The sequence below is a fragment of the Poecile atricapillus genome, chromosome 3 (assembly GCF_030490865.1).
Source record: "Poecile atricapillus isolate bPoeAtr1 chromosome 3, bPoeAtr1.hap1, whole genome shotgun sequence".
Lineage (NCBI taxonomy): Eukaryota > Metazoa > Chordata > Aves > Passeriformes > Paridae > Poecile > Poecile atricapillus.
The window spans coordinates 36,710,186-36,734,166 of NC_081251.1; the positions used below are offsets into that span (position 1 = coordinate 36,710,186).

General features: G+C 39.8%; 1 protein-coding gene across 1 annotated transcript in view; it reads right to left on the reverse strand.

The window, feature by feature from the left end:
* Positions 1-5,413, reverse strand: part of RNGTT (RNA guanylyltransferase and 5'-phosphatase) — a 172,762-nt gene extending 167,349 nt beyond the window's left edge. Inside the window, exon 1 of the mRNA XM_058835956.1 lies at positions 5,343-5,413. Coding sequence (XP_058691939.1) covers positions 5,343-5,406 — 64 coding nt within the window. The 5' untranslated portion in view covers positions 5,407-5,413. The remainder of the gene's footprint in view (positions 1-5,342) is intronic.
* Positions 5,414-23,981: the final 18,568 nt, after the last annotated feature.

A 23,981-nucleotide genomic window follows, 5' to 3' on the forward strand; every position in this document is an offset into this window, starting at 1 on the left:
AAATTAACAACACTCTATATAGTTTCAAATAAGCATCTATCTTCCACAAAATGGACATTAGAAACCACAGAAGACAGACATACATGGAAACTATGAAGCTTTATGCAACTGGTTAGCTCAGGTTAGATGTTCATGAGCAACACGGAAAACAGGTTCACTGTTCACCTGTCTGAGAGCATTCCAAAATTTACAGCTAAAAGGAGTGTTATTCTGTCATACAACCAACACTCACGTTAAACAGTAATAAATCAGTCGCTTCAGCTTGTTTGACTCTTAGAAAAATTTCACTTTATTGCCCTTTGCCTTTTCATCCCAACAGTTACACACCCTCCATCCACCATGGTAAAGGCTGTTGGGTTGGGTAACTCCCCTCCATTTCCTCATTTCTTCAACTATCCAATTTTCTTGCTTCTTTGTGTTCCTTTCCACCTTCATTCAGCCTCTCTCTCTATTAGCCCTTCCACTTTAACTCATAATACTCCTCTGTACAGACTGATTATGCAAATCCTAAGTTTACATTATTTAAACACAAAAATCTATCATGACCCTAATTTTTGCAAAACAACATTGTGCTTGAAAGTTTTTTGACTTTGCCACTTCTCACACCCACACAAACACATCTAGTCATTCATTATGGAACACAAAGAATGTAACTAAGCGTTTTTAACCAATGCACTCAAGAATAGGAGCTGCAATGATTAAAGAGTCAATGGCTACATAAGAAAACCACCATCCTTTACAAGATGCTGAGAAAAGAGTGGGTAAAGTGCCTGGAGGTTACAATTGCTTCCTATAGCACCTGATATGAGACTGTACAGTCACACAGAAGACTCTCTTGTTCTCCATCTTCTGGAACAGAGAATGATCATGTTCATTCTCTTCCTAGTAGCAAACCTTGATTTAGTGTCTGATTTGTACTCTGATTTCTTTTTGAGCAACCAAAATACATTACTGTTCATTGACAGGAAAAGACAAAGAAGTCTAGTCAGCATCCCCTGCAGCATTTGAATACCTTCAGACAGCTGCAGAAGTGATGAATATTTCATATAGAGCCCATTTACTATGTCTTTCAAAGCTGGAACACAGATGTTTGGAAGTATTTAGGTGCTCAGCATCTATAAATTCCAGTTTCTTCTTCTCTACCTGGAAAATTTGCAATTTGGTTTTTGTACAGATGCTTGAAAACCCTCCTTCCCTGTCTGCATACAAGCCTCTCATTAAGCATCATCAAGCTACTGAAAAGCTAAGCTTTAATTCTAAAAAGGTTTCTAACCTTTTTGAGCAACATGGGAAAGTATAAAGGAGGCAGTAGCTACTGTCTCTTCTACAGTTTTGCCTTACATCTTACACTAAAGAAGTGATGCAGTAACAGCTGATTGCAACTCGACTTAAGCCTCCATGCATCAGCTTTTGAAGATTAAAAAAATCATTTGTTAAATTAGGTGATCCAACAGTAACAAAGTGATATTTTAAATGGATATCAAAGCATCCCAAGTCATTTAAGTACCTAAACTACATTATGACACTAATTGTAACTCTAAAAATTTCAAAATTAACTTCAAAACGTTACTGGAACCCTGGTAACTGATGATTACCTACTTCCACAATTAAGTTCAAATCTGCCAAAGAGTTTTGGAAGTGGCTAGTAAAAAACATTTTCCAAATTAGTTACCTAAGAGATTATATTTCTTTAGGCTGAAAAATAGGTAAAAAATTCTAAAAATAAGAGCCCAGTATACAGAGCACAGACATCAATTGGATAAATCTGAGGAAGACTGAAATGAACAATGTAAGACATCACATTTTCTACATGTATGTGCTCTAACTTTGTCAATTTCTTTATCTTCAAATCTAAATTCTAGAGCATACCAGTGAAAAAATACTCTTAATTTAGCCACATTTTCTGTGACATGAAGTTATCAACTCAAAACATGACATATAATTTTATATGGCCATGGTATGTTTAGACTGAGCATTGATTAGAAAGGCTAGACTGGGTAAAGTGACAGAGCTTAAGGGAATAAAATTAAATGGTAAAATCCACAATTAAAAAAACCCCAATATCTCTAAAAAGTAACAGTTTTCTGATTCAAGAGAACTATGCTGCACCAAAGCATCCATTTCACCTAGTATGTCATCACCAACACAGGCCAGTAACAGACAACTAGGAAAGAGTAAAACAATGACAATGACAACTCTTCATCAGATTATCCTCCCCAATTAAAAAAAGCTGTAGCTCAGAAGCATTTCCTGAGCCAGAAGCATTACTCTTAATTTAAGGTGCTTTCTCATATGCAATATGGATGTTGTCCATAATACCCCACAGTTCTGCATGCTACATGTACGTCTAGAAAAGAATCAATAATATGCATCAATAGGAGGCTGGAAAATGCTGCTGATACACTTCTCATGCCTTTTCTTCCGCATCTTGGTAGCACTTTCCATGGCAAAATTGCCAAGAGAATGGGTTTTCAGTGGTCATGAAAAGCAGACAGCTGCTGAGATGGTGATGCCAAGACATCATTGCTGAAGCAACCTGACCACTTCAGATCTAAGCATTCGGAAAAAGCTCTTTTGATCAAAATGACTGAAGTTCTACTACAATGCAATAAATGTGAAAATGTGCAATTCTGAGGAACTGCTGCACCATAAAACCAGAAAGTGGCACAAAACTACCAATATTTAAAGAAGTGAACTGCAAGGTAATGGGTGATGTAGATTAATTCACCCTGTCCAGGATAAAGATCCCTGTTAACCTGAATGAACCCAGTCTCACCAATAGCAGAGTTTCAGGCCTCATTAGTACATGCATTGAGGTCATCTAGAAATTCTAGATGCCACAACCATGAGACAAGAACATCATGATCAAACACTCAATGAATATGAGCACCACAGAAGCCATAAAAACCTTGCTTAGCAACACTATTACTAATACACTATCAGACGGAAATAAAGCCGCATACAGGTCCTTGGAAATCTGATTTAAACACTAATTAAAACTAGAATGTAACATATCTGGGACATAGTACCAACATCAATTAAACCCTAAAAATTATCTCCCATAAAACTGCAAGAGGTCTATGAATGTAAAACAGCAATAAAGGGAAGAAGACCAATGACATACCATTACTTCTGGTAAGCTGTTCACACTAAAAACTAAAAATCAGGTGAATGAGAACACATCCTGATAAAGAACTCAAAGAATGAGCCAAGCACTTTCAGGTTTTTTACTGTGCATTAACTTCCTGTGCATGATCACATGAAATGGAAAATAATTACCTTGCAGTTCCTGAATAAACAAACACACAAGCAGTGATGGCACAGCAGATGACACACCGATGACCCTCATTCATGCTTACTCTAGGTTGCTATTTCTGAGAAACCATGGCTCAAAAGACAGACAAACAAAAGCCACAACTAACAGAAATCAAGAACTTGCTGAGAAGAAAATCACAGAATAAAGAATCATTAGTCTGTTTTTGTCATGGTCAAAGGCTTAGGCTATCAAATCTCTCTTATTAGATGCAAAGTAATGCATGCAGCCATGATCAGGAGAAAGAGATAATGGATATGAGCAATCCAACAACAGTGTTATTTAACTAAGCCAAGTTCAGAGAAATATAAGGAACTTGAGGGAAACCAGTAACACACAAAATGAACAACTGATGCTTATTACTGATAAACGCCAATAATATATTGGTAATTACTGAGGATTAAACCAACTGAGATGTCTAACCAGGTTCTAAATATAGCCATCATTGTCTTCCATTCCACAACCAACTGCCATCAAAAAAGTGTAAGATGATGTGGGACAGAAAACATGGGAGTTGTAACTATCAGGCAAATCATGGCACAATGCCAGTTTAAATAACACACAGAGTAGCGCATGTTGTGTTTTGAAAACATACCTTTACATCATCACAGAGAGGGATATGAAACGAGTGAAAACTAGAAAATATTGGAGAAAAAAAAAAACAAAAACAACTGGGGGTTGGAATTGCTTGCATTATAAAGAAAATAAGAACTTGAGAAAATTGAAAAGAGAGATGTTTGTTTACTTTATCTCATACCAGGCAGCAGAGGAAACATTTACCTGAGGTCAGTATGATAGTTAACACACAATAAAAAATGTGTGTCTAGATGATGCTGAATTCGCTACCACTATATGCCAGAAGACTAGATACTGAGCAACAACCAAGACCTTGTGTTATGGGTAAGAATATCCAAGAAGACAAACCCTGAAATACAAGCCTGGAGTACAACACTTGAACTCATTTTCCAGCTAAAGAACTCAGGAACACTGGTGACTGGAAGGGCATTGTCAGTCAGCAGAGTAACAAATTGACAGATATAAGACATCAGAGCATTCAGAAAAACGAGAACCGCACGTGGAAGAGGCTGCACAAAGGACTGGTATCACAGAATTGGTCAGGGTGGAAGGGACCACAGAAGGTCATCTGGTCCAACCTCCCTGCTCAAACAGAGTAATCCTACAGCACATTGCACAGGACTGCATCCAGATGCCTCTTGATTATCTCCAGTATAGGAGACTCAACAACCTCTCAGGGCAATCTCTTCCAGTTCAGTCATCTACACGGTAGAGAAGCTCTTCCTCATGTTCAGGTGTAACTTCCTGTCCATCAGTTTCTGCCCATTCCCTCTTTTCCTATTGCTTGGCACCACCAAGAGCCTGGTTCCATCTTCCTGACATCCCCCTCCCCCCACCTTTAGATATTTATACACATTAATGAAATCCCCTCTCAGTCACCTCTTCTCAAGGCTGAACAAGCTCAGCCCTCTGCTTTTCCTCCTAAGAAAAATGCTCCAAGCCTCTGACCAACTTAGTAGCTCCAGTATGGCACCTTCTGCATGCCTGGCTGTCACCCCTCTGATCAGTTGTAACAGACAGGAAAAGTTTTAGCCCGAAACTGAACCAGTGCGAAGCGAGAGCCCAGCACTAAGGCTCCGGGGGGCAGGAGAGGGCCCGCACCCCTGCACCTGTGGGAGAAGCCGGGGCGAGTCCGTGTCAGAGGGGAGCACAGGCCGAAGGGAGGGCGAGCCCGGCGCTGAAGGCAGAGCGCTGCTGCGGGCCGGGCTTTAAGGAGAACAGCCGCCCAACGGGAGTCAGATCCGGGACAAACACCGGCCAGGAGCTCGGGGGGGAACACTGCACAACCGTAGCCCCGGGACAAAGAGCTCCGCCGGGACAGAGCGCGAGAGGCCGCGGCGGCCCCGGCGCTGAGGAGAAGCGGGACCAGCGGGCAGCGGAGCGCCGCAGGGGAGGGGGCCGCGCCCGCTGCCGCCCCGCGGCCGGGCAGGGCCGGACTGGGCCGGGCGCTCACCTGCCACGGGCTGTCCCCTCCTGGGGCAGTGGAGCCAGCGCGGCGGGATCTTGTTGTAGGACATGGCGGGGCCCGGGGGGGGAGGGAGGGAGGCGGGGAGGGGGCGCGGGGTGCGGGGCGGCCCCGGGGCGCTCAGCGGCCCCTCGCCCGCGGCGCCTCCATTCACACCCGGCTCCGCCTCGGCCGCCGCCGCACTCGGAGCGCCGGGAGCCGCTTCCGCTTCCGGGGCTCCGGGACCAGGGGTGGTGCCCGGCCGGGAAGAGGGCAGCGTAACCTGGGGCTCCTCAGCCCGGGAAGCGGGGCGAGCTGGGAAGGGAGGTGGCCGCAAACTGCTGCAGGCTCCTCCTCTTTTTGTAGAGGGGGGCCACAAAGCTGGTGAAGGGGCTGGAGCGCAAGTTGTATAAGAAGCGCCTGAGGGATCTGGGGGTGTTTAGCCTGAAGAAAAGGAGGCTCAGGGGGAGCCTTATCGCTCTCTACAGCTGGCTGAGAGGAGGCTGTAGCTAGCTGGGGTTCGGCCTCTTCTCGTAGACATACGAGAGAAACATAGTCATAAGCTGCGCTAGGGGAGGTTTAGGCTGGACATTAGAAGGAATTTCTTCATAGGGATGATTAGGCATTGGAATGGGCTGCCCAGGAAGGTGGTGAAGTCACCATCCCTGGAGGTGTTTAAGGAAGGACTGGATGTGGCACTCGGTTCCGTGGTCTAGTTGAAGTGGTGGTGTTTGGTCATAGGTTGGACTTTATCTCAGAGGACTTTTACAACCTAATTGATTCTGTGATTCTGAGTGAGCACCTTCGAGCCACTACAGGAAAGTAACAGGACCTCGCTTGGAAGCAGCTGTGGGGATCATTTGTCCAGTGCAGAGTTTACACAGGTCTCAGGGAAGACTGAGCAGGTGCTTCAAAGAGAATGTAATCCGTGGCTATTGTTATAAGATTATATTTTATATTATATTTATTATATTTATTATATTATATTTATTATATTATATTCTTTTTGCAAATATTATAATGAATGTTATATGTATAAGGTTAGAAAATTTTGTTGTATTAATATAGTTTATTTCATTTCTGATATTGATGAAACTTAGAAATAGTGGTATAATACATATATGTTGGGCTATTACATGATATTAAAGTACAAACTACTTTTGTTTATATAAACCAGAGACTGAAAAGATAGTCAGAGCCCCCCCCCTGTATTCTTAAGATTATCTTGTTCTCCAAGCCCTCCAAGAGAAGAATTTATTGCATCTGTTATCGGAGGATATAAAACCCAGTGGCGCCAAGAAGATTAATCTATTGGGAAGGGGGCAAGGTAAAAACTAAACAAAGGAACATCAAAAAACTTAAGAAGAATGTATGAATAAGTATGAGAATTTATGAATATGTAGTAGGCTTCTGTTTTTAAGGGACAATCCTTTGTTAATAAGGTGTGCTCTTTTGGCTGAATGCAGAGTAACCTGGCCATACATATATACTTTACTTTATTCTTGTCTCCTAATTGTCTTTCTATTAAACTTTTAAATTCTATATTAAAGTATGTGAAGCTCATTTTTCACACTATGGAAGTAGCAGGCTGTATCAGGTGTGGAAAACGGCCTGAGCTGAAAATAGCTGGAGGCTTAGACATAATTCCTCAGCTTTTACTTATTGCCAGATGGTCCCTTACAGCCAGAAGTAGATGTGGAAATAGGTGTATCCTTCTCGTAGTGCAGCTTATTCTAATCAGGATGTAACGGGTGTGCTGGTGTAGCAGAGGTACCTCTGTCCTGGGCCTTCTGTTTCTTTTGTGAAAAAGCACACCAAGAAAGATGGCATGCAGAGAGAAACAAAAACTTTGTTTCCATACAGAATGCCAGTGAAAATTCTCCGTGGGCTTTAAAAGGTTTATTACAGTTGAAATTCAGTTGAAGAATTGTAGCTCTGAAGTGTTTGTCCATGTGAAAGGAATATCTAAGGTGTGGTCTGGTTTAACCCTAGTAAGCAGCTAAGTGCAAACAGCCACTTACTCTCTCCTGACCATAGCAGGATGGGGGAGAGAATCAGAATGGTGAAAGTGAGAAAGATCAGGGGTTGAAATAAATATAAGGAAAAATAAGGACTTGATTTACTATTTCCCATTGGCAGGCATGGGTTTAGATATTTCCATGAAAGCTGGGCTTCATCATTAACAACAATGACTTGGGAAGAAATATACTGTAACTCCAAATGTCCCCTCCTTCTCCAATTTTTTTACTGCTGAGAGCCTCATATGGTCTGGATATATCCCTTTGTTCAGTTGGGGTCAGCTGTACAAGCTGTTCCAGCTGTGTCCCCTGACAAATTCCTGTGTACCCTCAGCCTGCTCCCTGTCAGGGCAGCATGAGAAGCAGAAAAGGTCTTGATGCTGTGCAAGACCTATTCAGTATTAGCTAAACATCCCAATGTTTCCAATGCCATTTTGGTCACAAATGCAAAATACAGCACCCTACAAGCTACTACTATGAAAATGAATTATCTCAGCCAAAACCAGCACAGGAGGCTTCACTGAAGCATCAGGAAACAGCAGCAATAGATTATTTTTGTACCTAATTTTCCAGTTACTTACATTTCAGTACTGTTCTGTCTGCACTTTCTGTTTTGCCATAAGCCAGGTGTGCTGTCTTTGCAAGTCAGTAGGTGCCACAGCTTGCAGAACCAACCAGAGTTGTGTGTACAGATACAATAGGAAGCCCTTAGGTTCTGTGAATAAATTAAAATTGTTAAAAGAATTTAATCCATCTAGAATTTATTACAAACTTCATTACACATTTTCCTCCTGCATTTTATAACTGGATTTTATTAGACATAGTTTCTTCCCTAGAATATCCTCTAATAGTAATTGAGGTATTCAGTTAGGTAGTTTGCATAACTGAGTCATTAGGTTCTCATACTACATTACAAGTTTCTGAATTTTGTCTTCTAAGGCTTTTGTCATCATCAGATACTAATCTTCTAGCTAAAATTGAGGGTCTTGCTACAGCAAAAGACTAATTATATTATTTTCCCTAACTGCTAAATGCACTTCCATTATAATGTTACTTCATGCTGTTTGAAATAAGGTACTGATTTTGCTTTACAAAGCAAACAAGCAACAAGTCAGACACCAGGTGGTGCCGAAGACTGGCCAGAAAAGAAAGTGAGCAAAGTGTGCAAGCCATGTTCAGAAAGAGTGAGAAGCAAAGAGCAACAGCAAGATACTCAGTATCTGATTTCAGTAAATTGGGAGCAGCAGTAATGTCAGCAGTATGGTGAAATAAGGAGCAAAACCTTTTGGAGAGGGGAAGTACAAAAATATATCATTAATGAGCAGTAATCTGTTCTCATTGGCTAGATTTAAAATTCTGATATGCTTTTAAACAAGTGTAAGAGCTGCAGAACAGAAATATGTTTTTTATATATCATACATAGTTAAAATGGGAGGGTATTTTTTATTTAGCCATGCACAAGGCAAGTAATTGTTTACAGCTGACGTTACGTGTTATATGCATATTTATGGACTTTGCCATATTAGACACTTTGAAACTATTTACACAGGCATCTGGTGATGTTTGTATGTGACATCAAACACACTTTGTGAACAGGCATGTCCTGCTAGCCTTTATACCGGCATTTAATCTGACTCTTCTGGTGTACCAGCAGAGGAATCCAAGTCTCTCATGTCTTCCTGTGACTTTCCAAAGCTGACATGGCTGTGTCTGAACAAGGACTGTGAGGGTGGCCCTAGTAGTCATTTCAAGGACTGCTTTGAGAAAACAACTGCAAGGCATTAATAGTCTATGATACAACATTCCTCTTTACTGCATATAAATTTTCTTTTATCTTAGAGGTACTTAGAAGCTTGTACACTTAACTCTGGTTTCTGCTCACCAATTTTAATCCTTTTCCTGGCAGAGCAGTCACTACAATCAAGAAGTCATTTTCCCAGGATGCAGTTCATCCTCTGTGCCATGGGTATCACTGCTTTGGTTTCAGCTCAGCCGAGTTGGTTTAGCTAGTGGAGAGCTGAGTTTTTGTTCTTCCTCAACTTTAAACCATGAAAAACATACCATACAGGAACCACACACACACACACACACACACACACACATTTTAACTCTTTTTCCTAATTATATACTGAACATTTACCCAAATTGTTGCTGATGAATAATTTTACACTTTTAATGTCATAAATCATGTAGCTACTTATATTAATGTAAGTTACCTGTTCTACAGAAAATTAATAAATTAGGTACTTCTCCTGACAGAAGAACACACGGTGTTGCCCTCTTCTACAGTGATACAGGTTAATGACCTGTTACTGTTCTGTTTCAGTATAGCATTATTTTCCATGTGTTCATAAAGTAATAATGAACATAATATGAAAAACATCCCTTGGGATGCTGTATGAAACAAACATTTCTGATTCTATGTAGTAAGTACATTTCTTTAAAAAAAACAAGCAAAAACCTCCCAACTAACAGATTATTTGCTGAACTGAGATTTCAAGAGCATTTAGTTAAGGGAAAGTAACAGTGAAAGAAGCTAACTGTATGCAAACATGATTCATATAATATTATTTTTTCACTTTGTGGTGTAGGTGTTCACTTGGAAAGTGACTTGATGCAATAAGCTCTTAAGTACATGGAACATAGAAAAATAAGTTTTTTATTTACTGATTCAATTGATTTATTCCTTGTTTATTGGTTTTAATGTTCATGGCAAACTGACTTAGGACTACAGTGTTCCTTTATGACTGATTTCAGCATGTATTAATCTTTTGTAGGGATAGGTGCGTACTGGTGAATAAATATTTTAACCTTGTTACTGTGTTTTATTGCAATATTACTTACATTCTAATGGTATCATAAGAAAAAAAACAAAAAAAAACCAACTAAAGATAGTAAAATTAAAGCATAGTTTTAGATTTCAGTGGAAATTAATATTATGACTGCTTATGGTTATGTTCTCTAAAACATATGTAGGCTTCTGCATTTAAAAATGTATGAGTATGCACTGACTCTTAAAAATCGAAAGAAAATTCCAGGAATGCAACATTTTAAATTGATTGCTATTTGTTTGGTGTCAACAAATACTTAAGAACCTAACTTCTGAGATAAATTGTTTTCAGGATTGAAAATGAAAATAAGACAAAAATAAAATTATTTTATTCCTTATGTGTATATAATATGAAAAAGGGATGTTGAAACAAAGTTTTGAGTGCCACAATATATTTGAGAAATAAAATGTCATTTACAGTGTTGTTTCTACAGAGAGCTTTGAGAGAAAGTCATCAACAAAATTAACAGTCTTTAGTCTTCATGACATTAGGGGGCACCACAACCTCACAGACTTGGAATGATGTAAGTTAAAGTACGGCTACTTTTCCTGCTCAAAATAAATAGGGAACTGCATAAAATAGCAAAATTAACTCCTGGACTCATTCCCTAGTGCAAGGTTATGATACAGTTCTTAATAAAATTTCAAACAGAAGACGACCCAGACATTCAGTAGAATATAGACTACACCCTCCTTTTTCTAAGAGTAATAAAATTAACCGACTAATGGATGCTATATATACAGCCTCCTTTCAAGCCTATTTAAATCTTGAAGGTTCCTTTCAGCTCAAGCCTCTAAGGTATCACAGTGTTAATTCATTCAGTGAAGGGAATCTCTGCGTGGGCAGGGACCACAGAGAGAGCTTGGGAGAGAGCTGCTTTAAATCCAGGTCCCTGGACTGGGTATCTTGCTTGGGGTCATCACCATAAGCTGTCAGTCTACACCACCAAACACGTGTCTGCTGTGCTGACCATGTCACTGCAAGGGGGGACAGTCCCAGTCTTAGATGAAGACATGCAGATATGGCAGATGATTTCCTTAGTAGGTGATTTACTCAGCAGATCTATCTGGGAAGAAGGTGTCTGTCTGTCCAGAGGGTTAGTGTGCTTGAAGAGAGACAACAGCTGTGACTTCAAGCACTGATTTGCAGGCCTGAAAAACAAGATGCCTTGCTGTTGATCCTCTACAGCTGAAATGATGGTGTTTTTGATGTATCAGAGATAAGCCGGACAACAAGCTTATAAGCAAGATGCTTGTCATTCCTGGAAGACTTAACACTGGTCTCACTAGTGTTTTTACAGTTTGACCTAGACAACTGAGGCCTTACTTGCATCAGCTCTGAAGGACAATTTTCAATGGAAATCCACACTGTAAAAAATATCCACATGAAACATTGAAGAGTATGTGTTCTACTGCATAAAATTAATCACATGATAGTAGTGCACTTTGAGTACGGATGAAGTAATCAAACAATTAAAATGTCACGATGGGAGATGACTAACAGTAGGGCAAAGTATGACATGATATATGAGAAACTCGTCTAATTTAATTAAGTGGAAAGTATGACTCATAGTCTTTGGAGCTGGGCTAGGGAGTGACTGGATTCCACAAAGTGGAGCAGTGTTCTGGTGCTACACTTTCTAGTTTCTCTACTGCCTGAATATGGACACCTTAGTAAAAAGCTTTCCCTGACTGGAGGCTGTGGTTAAAAACTAATGGAGTAACTGAAGTCCTGTTAGTGCAGGAGGCAGACTGGGGCAGAAATAGCTGTTAGAGAGTTACCACTTCTCTACAGCCTGAAATAGCTAAGAGAGTGGCAGTGTTTCAGCCTATAAACCTGCATGCATGATGATTAAGATCTGGGTTAATATACTGGCAGAAGTCTTTCTCATGTGATCAGTCACACAAAGAAAAGATTATTACCCATACGCACTCCCTTAGACTTTCTGCATCATAATTTTGTACCTACTGATATATATGCTATGATTTTGTATCTGAAGAATAATACATGTAGGAGTTATAATAAAGTACCTGAGAAAATGCATACAGACCTGATTTTATTTATAAAACCTTATTACGAAAATATCTGTAACATACTGTACAAAAGTAAATTAAGACAGTCTCTCTTTTGAGCTGCTTGAAGTCCTGAAAATACCCCAAGAAAATAGCCAAAGGCAAAGGAAGGGAATAAAGACTAAAGCAGAGGGATCAGCCTGACAGCCCCACAGGCTTTTTAAAAATCAAATCTGAATATATATTCTACACGAATTAAGTTATGGTAATATAGATGTATGGTTATATATATAATCAAATACTGCTCTTGTGAGGTTAGTTTCACTTTCTGTTGGTATGCATTGTGGAACAAGCAGTACAAGAACACATGCTACTCCTTCCCAAAAAAGCCTCACTCCAAAGTAGAGAGAGGGAGGCGTATCCTACATTTGCAGCACCACTGATCTAGAAAACTTTAAGAAAAAACTGGCAAATTTCATTTTAAATAATGATGTTGAATAGGTTGTAAATTCTTGTCATCCAAGCATTCCTTAGAGAAAGGGAAAAAATAATTTTTGTTTGGAAAATGTCTGTAATTTCCTATGCTCCTTTCATACTCTCACCACTTTGGGCTTCACAGAACAATGATATTTTATGATACACATGATAGAATTGACTTGGCCTCAGAGAGAACATAGTGCCTGTGGTCCATTGTTGTTCATACAGCTACAGTTGGAGTCAATGACACATCTTTCCACTGCTGGTTTTACCTACTGCAACTAGGTTAGGATTAATGAAAAAACTCCCTTACCATCCTTATACTCAAACCTTCACTCAGTGTGGAAAATGTCCTTGTCCAGATGGACTTTTAGGGAATTACTCAAAGAGATTAAGTTCCTCCAGAAAGGGAAGGAGGTAAGAAAATTACTCTGTGCTTGCCTGAAATGAATTTCTGAGTAGTTTCAAGTTTTGGGTTTGCAATCTGTATGCTCTGAAAGAGTGCAGGCTGTTACTGGAAAATGTCAACACTTCCTCAGAAAAGTCACCTTCTGAAGTCCTGTATCTAGCTAGAAGCCCTGAAGAAACAGCTTCTCAAAAACCACCTTTGGGAGAAAAATCTTCAGATGCTTCTACTTTCTGGGAGTTAGATCTGCTAAAATTATTTTAATATCGTATTTTTTAATATAATTTGATGTTTTGTTAGAGACCCGCTATGTCCTACATTCTAGGCTTTCTAAACCTCAATGAAAGACTTATCAGTCTAGGTGAATTTAGGCCTGACCTATACATGTTCTCTAACATGGAGAATTAGAAAAACATGCCAGCATGTGTTGCTACACAACAGCAAAGAGTCATGAACAGAACTAAAAATGATTTATTAAATGTAAATTATTGAACAAAGACACAGAGATAAAGATGCCCGAATGAGTATAAACAACATGTACACAATGCTGGTCATACACAAGGTTATGCTGTTTTAAAATAGGAAGCCTGTTTTGATCATTTGTCTCAGATTAAAAGTTTGATTACCACAGAAGGAACAGGGAGAACGAAAAGACAAGACATTATGTCCTGAAAAACAGCCCACTTCATTATTTTCTATTCTTCTCTGTACTGCAGTTCTATCAGCTTTGAAATGGGTAGAGCTGTTGCTAGGTGATCTTCTTTATCCACTTTGTAGCTGAAATTTCAGCCAGCCTGAAAAGAGTTTTTATATCCCTAACAGCATAAAATTAAATTCTAAGGCATTAATAACGATTTTCAGCACAACCCTGCTTGTAACTATGAGCCTCTCTCCTAGGGCCAACCCAACCACCAGCACAAGGAGCACACTTTTACAGGCAGGCTGTGGGTCAACATGATTTACGTGGTAGCAGCTGCAAACCCTCCCTGAGCATTTCACTTATCTCAGCTGTGTGCATCTGGCTGGAACACCCTTTCTTCTCCACAAGGATTCCTCCCTTGTGCTGAGCAACTCTCTGTACAGTGGGACAAGGCTGGGAATCAATACAGCCAAAAACCAAACAAGTCTTCCACTCCCTCCTTACTTGGATCTGCTGGGTGGAGCTCCTCTTTCTGATTTGTTTGGGCTGCACAAGGAGTCCAGATAAACTCAAAGTGAAATGCAGTGGATGAAAAGGAACAAGTGGGCATGGCTTGGGCAGGAAAGGAGCTATTTGGGCTGCTTTAACACATGCCTGGTATTGCAGCCAAATATCAAAATAGAGCCTCAGATTTTCTTAGCTTTGTAATCTACCAAAGAAATCTGGATCAGCTTTATGTGTAAAGCTGAACTATTTAAATTTAGAACTGACATTATTAATCCAGATCTTGAAACAAACATGTCATTTTTATTTTAACTGGAAAATGTGGGGGGAATATTATTGCTGTGTCTCTTCAAATTCGCAATATGGAAAAGACAAAGTTAAACCCAGGACAGTTCTCACATAACCACAGCCAGCAAATTAGGGTTATATCCCCTGTTGTTTCTGATCTAGCTATATTTTGTTCCATCTGTTACTGACACCCACTGTCACCATAAACAATTTTTTTTTTTTTTTTTTTTTTTTTACTTTTGGGTGGTAAGACCACATGTACAAAAATTGGCAATTGTTTTTTTTTTGTTTTTTTTTTTTTTTTTAATGGGGTGGGGGCTGCAAAGGATGGTTCAATTACATTCATCGTGTATTCAATGTCAATTATTTTCTTCTACATGACCCGTAACATCCAAACAGTGATAAGTAACTGTGTATCCAGTTTCGACAGCATTAGTCACTGTGGAGATACAGTAATTTCTGCCACCGAAGGAGAGGGTGGCCTGCAGTGAGTACTTGCCAGCCCCGCAGATCCACCCCAGCCATTCTGTGGTGGTACAAGCAATCTATCACCTGGCCTATTTATTCTTAATTCTGCCTTCTACAGAAGCAACCTGGAGCCAAGCTGGCAGAGCTCCCTGTGGGATCGCTGATCTCTTTCTGCCCTAAGGACATGCCACTTCTGCAGCAACTCGCAAAAACTCTTCTGCAGTGACAACTCACCTTCAATCACACCTGCTATTGGATAGGTTGCCAAAACACAAGTAGTTCCGCCTACTAGCACACTGGCTGAGCCAACACCAGGTATACACAAAGTACATTTGTTAATTTACTTTCTTAGAAGCTGTTTAGAACAACAGCACAACCTAGAAAAAACAATCTATTAACCAGGAAAGAAAGCTGGGAATGGAAAAAACGGCTCAGTAGTAGCATTCCCTGAGGGAACTGTTAAGAACAGAAGAGGGATCGGAGGAAAAAAAGCCTAACACATAAAACAATGTAACAGAGAAACTTTTTGATATGACTCCCCAATGTTTGCATCATCCAGCTGCCTTTTCATAAAAGTAAAACATACTGCTAAAGATAGGTTATCTAGAAGGCATGCTGCCCTATGTGTATCATGCATGTGTAACGCAATGTTATGTTCAACCCAGGAAACTTTTGTTTCCCAGGTATGTGCAAATGGATATCAGCAGGATACTTAATTCAAGGTCTCATTTACAGGTTGGTAGAGAAACAAATATAGTTTTGTCCCAGTCTTGTTTTGTCTTTTAGCCAAGCTGGTTGACCCTTATCTTGAAGCATAGCTTATAAATAATCAAGGACAAAGAGCATGCATAAGTGATTTCACAATCGTAAGTGATGATGAATGAATGCCGCAACCAAAAATTCCTACAGTGCTACGTAAATTCCAGTAGTCATCAACAAGTTAAGCAAATCTTCTGGTTTATATTAACACATAAGGGTAACATGTTCCATGACTCCTATTTCGCTGAATGTCGCAATCAGTTACCTCACTGTTCACTTAAAGTGTAAGAAACAGACCCTAGCATTAGGTTGGACTGAAGTCTTTGCAATCGTTGCTGGTAAGTATTTTAATAAAAAAGATTGTACATTCTTAAGATCTGCACAGTTGACCATTATTAAAACCTGAATTTTAACAACTTTTAAGCTTGACTTTTTACAGCTATTCTACCCAGTACAGCCCAAAATCAATTTTTGTTTTTAAAACAGATGTTTAATCACTTTATCACTTATGTAGAATTAGTGTTTTGGTGATGACTTGCATTTTTTCCATGACAGTATGAATAATCTTGTTAAAAACAAATTGATTTGCCATACTAAAGTACGTACACATGATTCTTGGTGAACAAAAGAAAGGAACTGCTTTGGCATACCCTGTGCTCCAAACATTCCATCCCATCCCATCCTTTTTTACCATGATTTCTTTCCAAGGTCTGTTGCCAGTAATAAATATAACACTTCCCATTAAGTTTCATAACTTCCACAAAAATATATCCAGCTCTTTGAAAAGTCAGCAAGAGCCTGTGTGAATGCATGCCAAAATGAAGGCAGGGAGACCAGAACTTCATTTAGCAGTAGCCTTACTACAGTATTTACTTAATCTATGATTTAAAAAAAAAACAATGTAGTTTGCTTTGGGGGCTTGTGCATATTGCCTCACCTCACCATGTCACATGTTATTTGGCGTTCTATAAGCCCAGCCTTGGGAGCATATGTACACAGCAGCTGATTGATTTGCACCTCTCTTACCAGATACATCACAGTACTCACAGTTATACTAGTATTATTTTGCAAGTAGTTTGTCATTTTTATTTCCATTTGTTGGCCTATTATTAAAATGATCAGAACCAAATAATAAGACCTAGCTGTCCCAAATTAGAGATGTTTAATTTTTCTATAATGCCTCCTGTTTAGTATAATTATCTGCTATATATATAGTTTCTGACTTGCCAGTGCCTGAGGTTTGATTTTAAAGCAAGACAGTTGGTGGTGGTTATTCTGGATACAAGAAACACTGCAGAAGACCTCAGCAAGGAATTATATAAAAAGAAGGCATAAGGTAAATTGTTGTGACATTTTAAAGGCAAAGGAAAAGTATGACATCAAAAGAGAAGAGGTGAAGTGGGCAGCAGAAGCCTTGGCCAGGACCTGCAGATAGCCATTTGAAACTTAAGGCAAACAGGAATGAAAAACAAGGCCAGCTAGAAGAGGACCTAACTGAGCTAATAAGGCTGGTGCCTTGCCAGCATGATAACACAGAGGTAGTAAGTCATGCAATTGCAGACAGAAGATAAGGGCGATCAGAGAATAGCACCGGGAACTGATGAGGTCCAGAATAAGGTTTTGCCAGGGGAAATGAGGAACAGCTGGCAGCTGTCGAAAATGGTGAACGGGGCGGGGGTGGTGACACAGTTGTAACTTTCCAGTTCCTCTTAGCAGACGAAAGAGAGCTGATGGCAGCAGAGCAGGAGAGATGAAAGGCTTGTAGTTGTACATCTCTTTCTTTAAAGAGAGAAACAAAACCAAACTAGATCAGTATCATCAACTATAAATGGCATGCAGGAAGAGTTTTGGAAAATGGAAAATCACAATGTTGCTCAGTGGTGAGAAACTCCCCTTCCAGCTGAGGACACGTCACTGGAAAAGTCCCAGCCTGGGAAAAAAAAAAAAAAAAAAAAATCCACTGAGTAAACAAATTGCACCGGCAGTGAAAACAGAAAGTGGAACAAAGTCAAATGATACTTTGGCTTTAAAGGAGTTTATTTTCAGGTTAGCATTTCCTTGAGTGACATCAGCTCAAGTTCAGACAAGAAAAATCTCGTTAGAGTGAAAATGACTGGTAAACTTCACTGCAAATATTAGGCCATTGAAAGAATTAGGCCATTAAAAATCTAAGATTTCAACCTGGGAATTTTTGAATTTTCAGCTACTGAGTGTAGTAAAATGATCCCACTGACAAACCAGACACCCAGGATTGGGCAAGTTTGTGTAATTTTTTTCCCTTAATTTGCATGTATTTCTAAACAAAGAAGTCCTTAAACCCTTCTCAACAACTCACTGAGCATGGCTCTTTGTCTTGCAAGCAAGTTCACTGCTGAGAATTTTTCCAGCTTGTCTATAAAGAAAACAAGGGAAAAACTTCCTTGGTGACAGTGAGACAAGAAATACAGTATTGAATAAAATTCTAGGATTCTTACCTAACAAGCATTCATAAAAATACTGACATAAATTATTACCTTTCTCTGATAAAAATCTACTTTCAACAAAGGTACTTCATAGTAATTAATCACAGCAACAATAACTCAAATTCTGGAAATAAATTCTGGAAATAATAGCCACTTTGTAGCTGTAATCTAGGAAAAGAATCAAGATAGTTTTACCCTTGTTTTTCTGCTCTCTCACTTACTGAGTCCTGCTGCATCCTGGCCAATGCACATGACAGTCCAACCCTGCTAACAAACCTATCCACATTCTCTCAGACTTGGGAAGAGGATCAATTAAGAGTTTTTGGGTGAAGAGGTTGTGAGATTTTTGTTTATTTGTTGTATGGCTTCTAATGTATATAAATAGTAGAAGGGAACTAGAACTGCAGGAAGGTTTCAAATTTTAATTATCATTTTTCCTGTTACAAAATAAGGGTAATGTTACTGCTGTTGCAACAAGGATCTTGACTTCCAAAGTGGAAGCTCAGGGCTCAAGTCCATTGATCACATCTCTAATTTTGGAGCTTCAAACAATAGAGAACAGTGACAAAAGCTTTCCTGAGGCTTTCCTAAGCTGAGGGGGCAAATGTGAAATTCAGTTAAGTTTCAATTCTTGCATCCGATGCAGTAACTGGGTTAAGCTTTCTAAAAGAGAAGTGTCATGAATTTTCCATGTGTGCTCTTACATGCATGGCAGGAAGTTCCAGGATGGGGCCAGGGTGGGGCCAATGCCAGAAATACAGAAAATGCTCACAAAAATGCACTAATTGGACTAATTAATGATTTTATAGGAATGTTCTTTTCTCAAAGTAATTTTCGGGCAATAAAATCAGGTTGTGACATGTATTGTAAACATGATCTGCTGTTCTTAGTTTTTTTTCATGAGTGCACACTAGGGTTGATCAGGACAAGGTAGTGTGGCATCTGACAGCCAGAACCTGTCTTATGCTGGATGACACCTACTGCAAGACGTCTCTTGTCTTAACACTCTTTTCAGTTTTGGCTAACTGTCGTGGTTTTAAACCAGTAATTAACAAAAAGGGGAAAAAAGGAATTATTTATTTCTTGCTGTGAGATATGGATTAAAATAAGAGCAAACCAGGCATAAAACTTAAAAGGAATAAAGAAGAGTTTATTGACAAACTACAAGAATAAGAACACCAGAATAAACTTTTAGAAAAACCTTTTCATTTCTCACTGCTCACTATTCTTTTGTTTACATGACAACAGAGACAAAAACTGTATAATTTTGATGGTTTAAACAGTTCTAATTCTTTCCATAGTCTTTTCCTCAGTTTCTGTAGAGAAACAGAAGTTCCTTTCTGTTAATTTATGGAGTTTGTCACAAGAAAACTATTTTTGTTATAGTTTCTCGTTTCTCTGATATCAGCTGCTCAGAGCTACTGTTATTAAAGCCCACCCCTCCCATTCTACATCACTGAAAATGTGTTATGGGTCATGAGTTTGAAGATAGCATTTTTAAGGATAAGTTAGTCAAAGGCAAAAAAAGTATTCTTCATCTGCTTCTGTGAGCTTCACTAAGAAACAGTTTTTCTCATTGCCTCTCAAGGCTTCAAATTTCTCAGCACTTCACTATACCACAATTACTTCACTTATTACTTAAATTTACACTTTGAACACCTTATTCCTCTCCATACTCTATTATGAATTAAAGGGGTTTTTCTCAAGACTTCATTGTCCATTTCCATAGTTTTAACAGAAAGATATTTCAGCTTAATTAAAGCATCTCCTTAATTCTCTACCTTTCTTGAAGTCTCTTTTCTTTCTTGCCACTAGTAGTTTATAAAGTCTCTTTTCATGTTGATCACTCTCCTTTTCTCTCTCTGGATGAAAAGATTAATCCGCAAGTCTCATCTGGATAAGAAAGAGTTAAAATCTTGCCCAAGCTTTTGTAGATGGTTCGGTGATCTCTGCTGAACAGGAGCTAGAGCCGTCTGCGCTGGAAAGTTCTTCATAGCTGCTTTTAGAGAGCGTGGTCTCTGTCTTTGCTTGCTGCAGGCTCAGAGTTCCTTTCCTCTTTCACTCAGCAGTTTTCTAGTGAATGTAGTTACAGCAAAACCTCCAGCTGAACCAGAGATCGGGCCGAGCCCGGCCCAGCCCGACCTAGCTCGGGGCAAGCCTCATCTCCCGGCCGGGAGACGAGAGACGCGGCGGGCCCGGCTCGGCCCCGGCCCGGCCCCTGCCCGGCCACATGGCTTGGGCAGGGAACCGGAGGCCAGCCGGAGCTCCGCCACGCTTCACAGTCAGGAAAACAAAGGAGCACCACAGACTTCTGGGTGTACACTTTAAGGTGGGGTTCACGAGTTGATTCTACTTTTCAATGGCTAAAACTGCTGTCAATTCTCAGCAATGACCGATAATTGGTCAAGAGAAAAGACTCCCAGGAGACCCCAGCAACTTTAACTTTCTTAAAGGTAAAGGAACTTTATGACACTAACACAGTTTGCTAGAAGAATTGCTCTTTCTCCTCTAGAGAGCTGTTGATAATTTGGAAGGTTTGCAATTTTTTGTCTTCTGGTAGTATAACCATGGTGTTTGAAACCATTTCAAAATAGTAGCATCTGTAATGCTAAGAGGTTTGCTCCTGGATTCAACTCACATGCTGCTCCTCACTCTGGTAACTCAGTCAAGACCTAACTCATGGGAGTAAGTACCACCAAAAAGCTGCATATTGCAGCCAAAATTTTTTTGTATACAAGATGCACACGAAGTTGATGTATTTACTTATTGAACATTTGATGCAGTTAAGCAACATTGGAAAAAAAGTCCTAAAGGTGAAATGCTGGTGAAGTTCATTCTTGCTTTGTGTGATCAGTTTTTTTCTCAGCTGTAGTAAGGTTTTATCTCATAAAGCTTCTTTAAATAACATGGATGTGGAACTGGATCAGAGTCAGGGAATAAAAAACCTCACAAAGAAGGGAAGACTAAAAATGCACTGAATGAAGCAGAACCAATCATACCTTAATAAGAAAAAGGATTTCCACAGTCAGACCTTACACTTGAAAAAAAATGATCACACAAAGCCAATTCCTAATGGAGTCACTGGTGGTTCTCAGAGTAGAGAAGTCATTCCTAGTCCACAGCTAATTCTGCATCTGGCTTTGCATAGTGCTATGCACATCATTATATTTTGTTAATTTTCTTCCCCGACCTTGCCCATCTTGTTACAATGAAAGTTCACTTGGCAGCTGATAAGGAAAGCAACCGATTTTAAAGCTGCATGACTAAGCAAGAAAACATATGCAAGCCATTTGAAGTTCTTGGAAAGTCCAAACAAGGTTTTACAATGCTCACCCACAGACCAAGCGAAAAAGGCTAAAAGAACTTGCAAGTTTTCACTTTCAACATCCAAAAGCTGGAAGGTGCTAGAATTAACATAGGATATGCACAAGAAAGCTTGGACTAGGATCAAAAGGGCAGAACAGAAGTGTATGGCTGCAGAAGGACCAGCTTCACCAGAAGCTACAGAGCTGCACGTAGCTCACAGGCAGTTCACATGGGATTTCAAGGGCAGGGCTGGCACCAGAGCTGCACTGCCACAGACGCTGGCAAGTGTCACCAGTCCTGCAGCAATGGAGGCTGGTATGGACCGGGGGGCTGGAAACCACAGCAGCCATGAGGTTACCGATCGATACCAGTTACCAATCGATACCAGTTACGGGGGCACAGAACAGGCTGACATCAGTTTGGCTGTGCCTGCCCCCGGCATGGCAAAGGCACAAGCCAGACCCCGAGGAACAGGAGGTTCACTTCAACAAGTTCAGTTAAATCTGCCCTTCAAAAAAGCTGATGTGTTCAGAAAAATATTAAAAAACCAAACCTAAACAGCATAATTACTGCCTTCTTCATGCTTGCAATTCACTAGTCAGTCATTTCTTTTTCATCACATGAATGACATCACTGTCAGAAATTATTGCCTGAGGACCTAGACTGAAACCAGCTCTGCAATCACATTAAAAGGTCTCTGTGTAGATGCAGGAGCAGAGTTTAAATTAGCTTTCAAATTATTTTTCCAAAACACAGTAAGTGAAACACCTCAACAACAACTAATCACTAACAATTAAAAATATAAAAGTAATAACTTTATTCTACAGACTCAACAATTTTAATTGGGAATTAGCATTGAATGAAGACGGCTGCAAATGAAACACTATCAAAACCCAAGAGCGTACCCAAACACTTTAAAGGTTTCACCTTAGCTTGTGTGAGTGAAGAGTAGCTGTACATATGTGGCTACACAAATAAGCTTGCAGGTCTTTCCTGTACATTTCAACAGTACTCACAAATTGCGCAAGATCAACCTTTGGTGTTCCCTCTTGGCGTATACCAAACACACTTAGCAAAACTACTGCATCTGCATAATATACAAGTTCAAACTTTCCCAGGAATAACAAAACTATTGAAAGTACAGCTGTTGCTGTGCTGTTAAGCAATCTTTAGTGTCTTCTAGGCCCATGGGATCAGCAGCAGCTAAGTTTTTCCTCCCTCCTAACTTCTGTTAGGCCTCCGGTCTCGTCCTGGAGCCACAGCTACTTCCCAGCAGACAGTACCAGAGAAAACCCTACCTTGGCACAGCCCAATTCCAGTCTTGTCCTGTTGCTAGGGCTACAAGGCCACACATGAAACACACCCCTGTGCTGAAGGAAAGACACGGCCATGCCAAGGGGCTCAAAACAGGCCAGAGACTGGCATCATGCACACCGGGGTGGCATTCACATGAATCATTTTGTTGTAATTCAGTATTGTGTACATGAAGGAGCACAGGGTATCACGGTGTCCATCCCTCACTCAGTGTTTTTAACAAGATTACCGTGGGGTAGCAGCTCTGCCCATCGTAAACTTGCCTGCTCTTCAGCCACAGGCACAGGACTTGAGCAGTATTTCTGGCTACTCTCATTTCAAAGCTTTTAGGAGCCACTGGTCGCCAAAAGCACTATTACACTTATATAAGATCAAAGAGATCATTTTTCTGCTGAAATCTTGTTACAGGGACATTTGGATGTCCTAAATGGATTGCTAAGAGCATCACCTAACAGGCTTTTTGCATAGGAACATTAGTGAGTAGAGAATTCAGCTACTCTCAGGTCTCAGAGGAAACACTCACTGATATAGCAAAATCACTTCTCCACACTGTGATGCATATACAAAAGCTTCAAGTTATACAAATAAATTATTCCAAGGCAGTTATTTTATGTGTCATACACCCACAAAATGTCATCATGTACTTGTACTCCTTGTGTAATTAGATATTTTCCCAACTAGAAAAAAAAACCAACAACAAAAAAGCAAACAACAAAATAACAGGATCATTTCACAGTGATGCCATTTAAACTTTTACACCGTGAAAATTGTAAAGATTAATAGAGGCAAAGCACATTTAATCTGAAGGCTTTTATTTAGAACTTTGCTTACGGATTTGTTCTTATCTGAATCTCAATTATCTTCCACAGACTTTATATTCGTCTCAGAAAACAAGCGTCTTTGCTACATATATTAAACTTACTCTTATCTTAAAATTGTGTCCTGTAAGAAACAGTGGTGTTCTGTGAGTTTATTTGCTGTAACAACATAGATGAAAACTTGGTGCTCTTCAGGCACCAAATCAGCTACAAATAAGCACATATGCCTGTAAGCATCAAGAAGCTACTCACAAGAATTTTCAATTAAAAAAAAAAATCAACAGCTACTTTTAATTAAGACTCGTTAGATTCTCTTAGCCCTCAATAAATAGAAAGCGTAAGGCA